The 10,028-nt window shown below is 50.7% G+C and overlaps 1 protein-coding gene across 1 annotated transcript; it reads right to left on the bottom strand.

Moving 5' to 3' along the window:
• Nucleotides 1-1,141: 1,141 nt before the first annotated feature.
• HMGB3 (high mobility group box 3) lies at nt 1,142-7,616 on the bottom strand. The gene is made up of 5 exons (XM_082062290.1): nt 7,475-7,616; nt 4,564-4,720; nt 3,907-4,046; nt 3,190-3,364; nt 1,142-2,634 (listed from the first exon to the last, which is right to left on the bottom strand). The coding sequence occupies exons 2-5, from the start codon at nt 4,711-4,713 to the stop codon at nt 2,491-2,493; spliced, it is 609 nt and encodes a 202-aa protein (XP_081918416.1). The 5' UTR covers nt 4,714-4,720; nt 7,475-7,616; the 3' UTR covers nt 1,142-2,490.
• Between the last annotated feature and the right edge of the window lie 2,412 nt (nt 7,617-10,028).

Below are 10,028 nucleotides of genomic sequence, written 5' to 3'. Positions count from 1 at the left end.
AAGCCAAGCTCGATCTGCGCAGCAGTGATCTACACTAATTCCCATATGTGGCTAAGGGGAGATTTTGCCAGCTAGACAATAGAAACAGCATTACAGCTCCTGAAATGATGCCATAGTTTTTCTCTTCTGCCCCACCACTTCCTCAAATTTCCACGTGCTGCAATCTCCAGTCTTCCCCCTTGCATTAGAAGATGTGTGGGAAGGGTAGCAAATACAAAGGTACCTATTTCTTTTCCAGATGCAGCTTTATTGAGGCTTTTAAAACGCAACTTCCCATAACATGGGGGCAAATTTCACACTTTTTTTGTGCATTAAAGACACTAAGAATTGCCATAACTAAACAATTATAAAACTATTTCTGAGTGATCCAACAATAACTTAGCCTTTAAAAAGTTGCCACATGTTGCTACATTTCACAGAAGTTTATTAGCTTGCTTCATCCGATACCAAGTTTTTCTTTAAAGTCCTAGTCCACCTCAACACTAGATCAGACTGTTTTGCCAAGCTACTATGGTCGTTGAGAAGTCACGGGAAGCCAGATGCGCTATCCAATTAGGCAACAAAGCAGTTTTATCCACATTAGAAATAGTTACTGCCTGGAAGCCTGGCCCTCATTAAAGTGCAGGTTGGCTCAAAAGAAGGGGTGGCAGCAGCCCATACCCACGGTTGACACTAATGAGTTACCCTGTCCTCCAAGTCAGCTGCACACAGCAGCTCGCATCTTCGACCTGCTATTAATGCAAGTGTTCTCACACCCCTATCTCCTCCTTGCTGCCAAGGAAACACCGGTGCTATAGTTCTCCCGGTTTGTGCAGTTTCCACGCTAAGGAAAAATAAGGTTAGAGTCACCAGCTAGAGAGCAGGTATTGCTTTTCCCTTTCCAGAGCTGCAAAACATCCTCAGCTTGGATTTGGAAAGAGGACACAACTGCAATGCAGCCAGCTGGCCACCAAAGGGGAGACACCTGTATTGCTCCCCCAGCCCACCTCACAGCACCCAATTGCTATTAAAACTTGCGTCATTAGAGAAAGGACACAGACTAAGTACCTGTGCCACGCTCCTACTTGAGCGGGGAGTTAGACTAGGCACCTGGCTTCTGCCATGAATTAAGATGCTAGAAAAAAACACAAGTCCGAAACAGTTTAACACAGGACAAAAAAGGCACATTTTAATATGTACAGCAATGCATTTGGGCTATAAATTTACCCAACACAACTGAAAAAAGAAATCCAAACTATGCTTTTATACTTATTCCATGGTGTCAGCCTCATTCCTAGCCACCTACCTTTCTCTGCATCTCTGAGTGCTGCTATATACACACACAAACAAACAATTACGTCATGAATGTTCATTTAGGCTCCCAAGTTCAAGTAATAAAGTTCAAACTTGCATAGCATCTTATGCCACTCAGCCATAAACAGTTACGATTGCATATTAGCTGGAGCAGCCATCTCTTTCAATTCAGCCAGTTTTGGCTGGCCACCATTTATTAGTTTATTATTTATTTTTTAATCCTTGAGTCAGAATGTTTCCTAAGTCACCAGCCCTGAGGGATGCCACAGACTTCAAAATGAACCTCTTGCTGTTGTTAAGATCCTTTTAAACCAGAAATTTAGAGTGTTGTCAAGAACAGTTTTAAAAATGTAATACTGTTTATTTTGCTTCAAAAACATTTCAGCATTCTAAACATACAAAAAAAACAGAACGTTGCAAATTCGTTTAAGTACAGAGTGTTTTTGAACTTCAGTTGCTGCACTGGCTCTTCACTTAGTTGACGATGAAGAGATGTCTACAGTTTCAGTTTAAAAACTACCGCACTTAACTAAAAAAATCCATACACTTCTCATGCCAGCTGAACCCCCTTCCACAACTAAGAATGGCAGCAGAATGCTATTTCACTATATACAGAAAGACAACTTTAAGCTAAATGGACGCCCACTGTAGTGTAAATAGATCTACCCTCGCAGTGCATGCTTTGGGCCATGGCACCCCGGGGAACGTGCAGCCTTTCCAAGTCATCACAGCTCCTCTAAGGCATCATAACCCTAAGCATGTACCACAAGAATCTGTCTAGTTTTTACAAACTATAGATATGTACAGTTTATAACCCAGGATTTTCTAGCCAATAACCATATAGTAACACCACCTTACAAATTAAAAAAATGCTTGAAACATTTTTAAATGCTTTGTTACACCAACAGCAAAGTGCACAGAGTTAGGAGAACACTAGAGCGCCTTTTCATTTTAAAAATGTTTGGAAATATGTACAACTTTGATACAGTTTCAGGGTGCTCACTACACCCATGGCCACTTCATGTAAACCAGTTACAATTTCTAGAGCACTTTTAGAAACTACAACGCGATCGGAATCCGAATTTTTTTTAATTAAGCCTAATAAGGGCAAAAGACACCATCTCAAATAAGAGGTGCTTCATTTATGGTGTTTCCCCTACTCTATGGTATTCACATGGAGACAAGTATTGTACAGTTTTATTCATCATCATCATCTTCATCCTCCTCTTCTTCATCCTCCTCCTCCTCTTCGTCTTCTTCCTCTACCTTTTTCCGAGCAGCTTTGGTTGCTGCTCCTTTTGCGCCATCAAACTTTCCTTTAGACTTGTAGTCTGCAACATCCTGCAAAGTCAAGGGGATGTCTTAATTTGCTCTAAGCAGCAAACACACACAGCATTTGTACAGCAGCAGGAGTTAATGTAAAGGGACTGGCCGTCCACAGCTGCACCCCCAAAAGGAGACACAGCAGCACCCCAGCACACAAGGATGCAGACACCTCAGCACACTCATCTGCCTCCAGATGATGGAGGCCTTGAACCCTGTGTTCACAGTTATTTATTTGAGGAGGAGAAGAGAACCCAGCCTCTCAAACGTTTCCTGCTAACAGGACAAGCTCCCTTAACAGCACAGCAAACCCTTCACTGGGGCAACACGAGCAGTTGCTGCTGCACAGCACTGAGGGGAAGCTCTCCCTCCTCGCTGGAATCCGCCTGCAGCTCTCTGACCTACTCCATCCCAACATACACAAAGTTCGGGTATGTAGCACACAGCACAATGAGAACAGGTCTGTAAGCCAGAGAAGCTCATGACGCTGGGGCCACCTTAGCTGGGCCTATGTTACAGAAACGCGTCAACACCCGAGCCAGTATGGAAGAGACAAGTGAAAACTAGCCTTACCTTCTCATACTTCTCCTTCAGCTTAGCTGCCTTATTATTGTAAGGCTGCTTTTCACCATCACTGAGGTTGTTCCACATTTCACCTAGTTTCTTTGCTACATCCCCAATGGATATGCCAGGGTTTGTGGACTTGATCTTGGGGCGGAACTCTGAACAGAAGAGGAAGAAGCCAGACCTTGGGGAGAAGCACCAGAGGACAGTCAGCATCACAGCAGCTCACTGGGGGAGGATCCCCTTCCTCCGTCCCTCACCCACAACATCCACACATGCACTCACACATTGAACAGAAATACTTTTTTTTTAACTTTAAAAAATAAATCCACAACAAAACACAATCCTAAAAACATTTTGATTTTACTGAGGCCCAGACCTGCAGCTGTTTTTAAGCCCAATGCTGTTTTTAAGAAAGTGTTGTCTATCCTCCCCCCACTCAATTCCATTTTAAATACACAAGTCTCACTGTGATCCAGTCACTTTCATATCTTCCATCACCACGACTCAGTACCAAGTACTGACAGCTCCTGTTAGTACTCTACAGGATCAAAATTACAAGCTGCCTAGAAGATTCACAAGACAGTATCAGTAACCTATGATTACCAATACTGCTATACCAACAGTATGCCCCATCTACTTCCTTTATGGAAACCTATCAGCTGTGTTACAGGGTGTAAAAATAAAACAAAATACTTGTTCATTTAATGCCTGAAAGTTACTTACGGTGGTCGTTTTGGGGCATTGGGGTCCTTCTTCTTCTTGCCACCCTTAGCTGGTCCATAGTCCTTCATTTCTCTATCATATCGTACCTTGTCAGCCTTTGCCATTTCATCAAATTTAGCCTTCTCCTTGCTTGACATGGTCTAAAAAAACCCCAAAAAACAACACACCAAACCTGTGATTACCCAACTGTTCAATAGCTGGCAAACTTTAATAAGCCAACACATACTGACTCAACAGGGGAGTTTCAGAATGTGTTTGTTTTCCAGCTGGACCACCTTGGGGACAAAGGTCCTGTACCAGTGACCGCAGCCACAGCTGGCACACTCAGTGAGAGAAAAGCAACAGAAATGGGAGAAACACATACAGAGTCCTTCTTGAGGACACAGGCCTGGAGGGACGCAGCTGCTTAAGGGCACTGCTCGAGAACAGGCAAGGAGGCCAGGCTGCAGTGGAAGCACCCAATGGGCAGATACACTGGGCTGAAGCCTTCACAGTCATTACGGGAGCCAGCAGCACCCGCTCAATAACCAGGACACCTTGACAAAGACTGCACACCGACCAAAACAGCACCGGCTCCCTTCATGTTCAAACACACACACCTCATCCTAGCAGACACTACAAGAAGGTATCCCTTCGGGAAGTCACAAATTAAGGTACCTTCCACCTCTCTGAGCACTTCTTAGAAAACTCTGCAAAGTTGACGGGAACCTCTGGGTTCTTTTTCTTATGTTCCTCACGGCATGTCTGCACAAAGAACGCGTAGGCAGACATCTTGCCCTTGGGCTTCTTCGGATCACCTTTAGCCATCTTGACTCTGTAGGAAAGAGGGGGGGAAAAAAAAGTGAATGCATATATACATGAATGTATATACATAGGTGTGTATACACACATGCTGTGCATATATTTATATGTATATATGCCACCATGCCCTGAAGTGATGTCCCACCAGTAATGCATTCCTTTCTCCCCCTCAATACCTCTTACCATCCCAAATACAGAAACTTAAATTATTCCTCCTTGACACTTGGGTTGCAGACTTGGGCCAAGTGAAACTGATCACGGATTTAAGGTTTACATTGATACATATTTACATCATGCCCAAAGACTGAAGACAGGCTATTAAATACACATACTCCTGCCCATTAAGAGTTATATATGAACTAACATAAAATATTTGTTTTGGTTGGCTACCATGCTGCGGCTTGAGTGGCATGCACAGTGCCAGGCTATGACTTATCCCTGGAGTAGCTGGAGTTCATGTTAGCAGCTGCTGTCCACACAGAAAGGCAGGACAGATTATTCCCCCCCAGTAAAAGCACATAACCTTTTACAGAAGGACTGCAAATAACGGACAGTTTTAAACATAAAAGGACCCATAGAGCTCCGCAAGGTGAGGAACACTTGCTCTTGCTCCACCAAGTGACATGTTCAGAGGCACAGTGGTCAGTGCAAAGATGTGATTAGCAAGTCACCGAGAGGACGATGCTAACTTTTGGGCTGTATTTCTTTCCCCCTCTTCTGTATTTTTTTCCCCTCAACAAAAGAAAACAAAACAAAACAAAAAAAGCAGCAATACTTCCTATTTACAGCTTCTTAGGCATTTTAAAATTTAATTTTTATTGGCACAACGTTAATATTTAATTACACCTATTAACCCCCAAAGTGCAGCAAAAGTGGCTTTAAACTGCCCTCTCCCGCCCCGGCCGCTGCCGGAGCTCAACCCCCGAGCCTGCGCAGGGGACAGGAAAACCCGCGGAAACCGGGGACCGGGCGGCGAGGCAGGAGCGCGGAGCGGGGCGAGAGCCACCACTTGCTCCCAAAGTTGGGGGCGAGCGGCCCGCCGCGGCCGGCCCGGGCTCCGCTCCGCTCTCCTCCCGCCATCTTCTCCCCCCCCAAGGTCACCGCGGCCGCCGGGCTCCGCGGGGCGCGGGCACCTGCGGCGGGGCCGGGGCCGGCGGGCGGAGGGGGCAGCGGCGGCTCCGCCAGACGCCAATAATTCATCTTCCATTTTGTGAAATGCCTCCTGATGAAAGAAAGTGCCCCTGAAATGCGGCGAGCCGGCGGGCGGGGGGCGCCGGGGGGCCGGGCGGCGGCCAGGGGCGCCGGCCCGGCCCCGGGCGGACGGGGCGAGCGGCAGCAGGAGCAGCAGCGGCGGCGGCCGCGCTCCGCACCCAGGGCCGGCCCCGCTCGCTAAGATGGCTTCTCCCAGCGCCGCCGCCGCGCCGCCGAACAAAGCCGCGCTCGCCCTCCGCCGCGCTCGGCCCCCCGCGCCCGCCGCCCCCGGCCGCCGTCCCCGCCAAAACGCCGCCCCCGCCGAGAAGGGGCTCCCCGCTCGGCCCCCCGCCGGGCGGCGGGGGCGGCGGGGCCGGGGCGCGGGCGGGAGGCGCCCCCACCCCCCCTCCCGGCCCCTGCCTAGCGCAGCGCTCTCTAACAAAGGCTCCCGTGCAGCCATTATCGCCGCCGCTACGCTCCTCCGCGCCGCCAGAAAAAGAGTGCAGAGAGCCCCAGGGCGGCCCCCGGGCGCCCGGCCGAGGGCACGGGGTGGTGGGGAGAGAGAAGCCGGGGCGAAAGCGAAAGGTTTGAGCCCCCTGCGGGGCGTCGAGAAGGAGATTTTCCTCGCCGCGACTCCCCTCCCCATCCCTATGCCGCTTACACGTCTTTCTTCCCTTCGCCGGGGCTCTCCAGCGCCAGCCATATTAATGCCCACAGCACGGGCGGCGCGGCGCGGGGAAGAGGCGATACAGGGCCCCGCCGCGGGCGCAGCCCCACCAGAGACACCTTTTCGGGTAGGGGAAGAGCAGCGGAGACAGAGGCGAAAGGATCGGGGGTGTTTGGAGGCGGCAGCAGCGAGAAAAAAACTGCTTCGCCGGGACACACGGGCGCAGCGCGCAGGGTTTATCCCTGTCAGATGCTAAAGCGACAGCCATATTAATGCAGAATAAACAGCGGGCACGGCATTGCGCACGGCCAACAACTTTCCCACCGCCGCCAACCCACCGAGCCCACCCAGGGGAAGGGGGCAAATAAAAGCCGAGGGCGCCGCGCGTTTTGCCGTGCGACATTAGGAGGCGGCAGAGAAAAATCCCTGCCCATGCGGGGGAGAAGAAGAGTTAGTCCCGGTGTAGTTGCTGCACCAGCCATATTACTCTCGGCGGCACGGGAGCCCGGCGGGGAGAAACCGGGCTGCACTGGGGACAGGTAGCCCCACCGCGGCGGGGGGGACCTCCCGGTGGGGCAGGAGAAAAGTACGGGGGGCAAACGCTGCGCCTCGCCCGCTGTCCGCCGCCCCGCCAGCTGCGCGCAGCATCTGCCCCAGTACCACCGATACCCTTGCGAGGGGCTAAGAAAGTTTTGGGTGATTTTCCCGATTTTTTTTTTTTTAATTAAAAAAATAAAAAAAAAAAACTCGGAGGAAGGAACAGAAAACAAAAAAAAAATATAATAACAAAAAAAAAAAATCCCGGGGCAGGCAGAGCAGAGGGGTGAAGGCGCGGGGGCAGGGCGGGGCGGCAGCAGGGCGGGCAGGGGGCAGCCGCCCCCCGAAAAGTTGCGGCGGGGCTGCACGTACCTGTATTGTTCGCGGGAGTGTGGACAGGAGCTGGAGCGCAGGGCACGACGCGGGGCTCGGCGCGGCGCGGCTCAGCCTCGCGTTGGCTGCCTACGAGAGCGGCCTGATTGGCTGCGGGGCTCCGCCGTTTAAAACAACCTCCTCGCCCGCTCATTGGCGCGGCGCCTCATGAATATTAAGCAGGGCCGCGCGGCGGTTGGCCGGCGCGGGTGAAGTCATTCATTCAAAACGAGCGCCCGCCGGGAAAAGGAGTTTGGCGGCGCGCGCCTTGGCGGAGCGGGGGGAGAAGAGGAGAAAAGTTGGCGCGAGGGGGTCTCGCGCTGCTGCGCGCCCCGCGGAACCTCCGCCCCGGCTGGCGGGAGCGCTGCGGACCGCGACGCGGCCCCGCCACGTGGTTGCGGCTGCCCGGGGAGCCGGTTGCCCCATTCGCCGTGGAACGGACCGGGGCCGTGGTGCGGAGTCGCTGCGCGACTTGCCGAGCTCAGCCTCCCCGCGCTGCCCAGCGGAGAGCCGCGGTGACGGGCAACGCGGGGTCCGGCTCCGCACACTGGCCGTGCTGGTGCCCTGTTGAAGAGGAAATCCGCTGCGAGAGCAGAGGGACGAGGGGAGCCGCGGCAAGCGGAGCAAAGGGACAAGGGACAGCTCCGGCAGCATCCCCGGGGAGAGGGTGGGACCTCGGCCTACAATAGCCTTTTATTGCGAATTTCTGCCCTAAAGCCGTAAGGGCCCGATTCCAATTCCAACGGCACTGTTTGCAGAGCCGGTTACTACTATGGGTAACAGGAAAGGGAACGGAGCCCGAAATAAACTCCGCTGACAGTCACATCACACGATGGATGGGAAAGGAACTACAGAGCAAGTAACTGCGTGCTTGTCTGGGGGATCAGGGAGTTTTACTCAATCATTCATAAAATAAAACACCAAAACAACTTTGTTTACTATTTCTAACCTAATTCTACAGTTTGTTTGGTATCAACTTTCTAGAATTTGGTTGTTATTATAGAGGCTGATTGTATACAAGGAAGTCTGTAAACATGCCCTTCTGACTGAAATCAACCCAGCATGGCTCTGAGGCTACAGGGACAAGAGCTCCTTTGGCTCTCTTGAAAGAGCTTCTCCCTATAGGGCAGCTGCCAAATGGTTAAACTGGTATTAGTGGCTGACCACAATTGTTGCTTGGCTCAGAAAAAAGAACTGTTATTTTAAGGCTGGAGCGGTAAGACTCAGAAACCACCACATACTGTTATGGGCTGGGTGTAACTGCCACCCTTCTTTTAAGATAGCCAGAAGAAACAGTTGCCCTCTTTAAGGAATAGATAGTGAAAAGCAGACTCCACCCTGGGCTGAGATGCTGACAGACAGTGGGGTTTACCAGATACCGCCTTGTGGAAGCACTTATGGCCATAGGGTTGCCTTTGCCGGAACAGATCGAAACAAAACGGGTGATGAAACACAGGGGAGTGCCAACATCCACTGACAGATCCGCTGGGAAGCATGCTGAATTTCACCCAGGATTTCAGTCGAAGCCCTGCCTGGATTTCTCCCTATGGGTACACCTCCTCAGCTGGTCTAGCAAGCACCCAAATCCAATTGTCATCCATATACAGAACCACTGAGGCTTATAGAGACCTTACACCCTTGTCCTGGGGCTTTCCAAGGCATATATGGTAAAACCAGTCTTACTAGCTTCTTGTCCTATTTCTGCCTTCTAAAACCAAGAGCATAAAACAAGGGGTTCATTCATAAACATTAATGAGGCTACCTGAGGGACTGTATTCTGTAGCATCATCATAAAATAATACAAGCAATACTACTGCAGGATAATCTCTTTGTAGCTGACAAACATCCCTCTCACCTATTTTTAGAGATACTTTAAAGTGTTTCAAACTAGTTGAATAATTAAGGCTTTTTTTCTTGGCTTTGGAGCTGCACAACTTTTTGATCTGAAGCACTTTCTTCCTTGAACCACAATCTCATCCCACAGAGCACACCAAGCTGGGGGCATTGCAAAGGTGAGGGGTGGCAGCCCCAATGAACGGGCTTGCTTAGGACAGGCACCTGGCATCAAACGCGCAGTCCCAATAGTTGTCTCCAGACCATCCCTCCTATTTCTCATAGGCCAAGGGAAACATTCCCTAAGATGCTTGTTCTACGAAGGCCAGGAAAGTTTTGACAGCTGGTCAAGGAGCAAAGGAGATATTTTGGTAGCTGAGAGACAGCTGGGCTGAAGGTTTTGTCCTAGCACTCACAGCATGGTTTTGAAAGCAGTGGAGGTCTGAGTAGCAAACGGGCGAACATAGGGAAAGGTTCTGCTCACCTCCAGAATTGCCACTGCTGAAAGAAATTCTCCAGTAGTACCTTCCGCCCTGCACATTGCACCTGGCCCCTGCATCTGGGCACTTTCTTGTGGTGCACCAAGAAAACAGCCTAGAAAGTTGGCTGAGCACATCTAACCTTTTGCTACAACCTCTTCCAGGCCATGCAATCCTACTGCCTCCTGCACCCCAGCTCTGGCCTTCACCTGACCCCTCTGGGAGCCAAGGCAGCTCACTAA

Source organism: Streptopelia decaocto (assembly GCF_964273445.1).
Source record: "Streptopelia decaocto genome assembly, chromosome: 10".
In the NCBI taxonomy this organism is placed as follows: Eukaryota; Metazoa; Chordata; class Aves; order Columbiformes; family Columbidae; genus Streptopelia; species Streptopelia decaocto.
The sequence above is the reverse complement of the archived record's forward strand: the minus strand, read 5'-3'. Positions and strand labels throughout refer to the sequence as shown.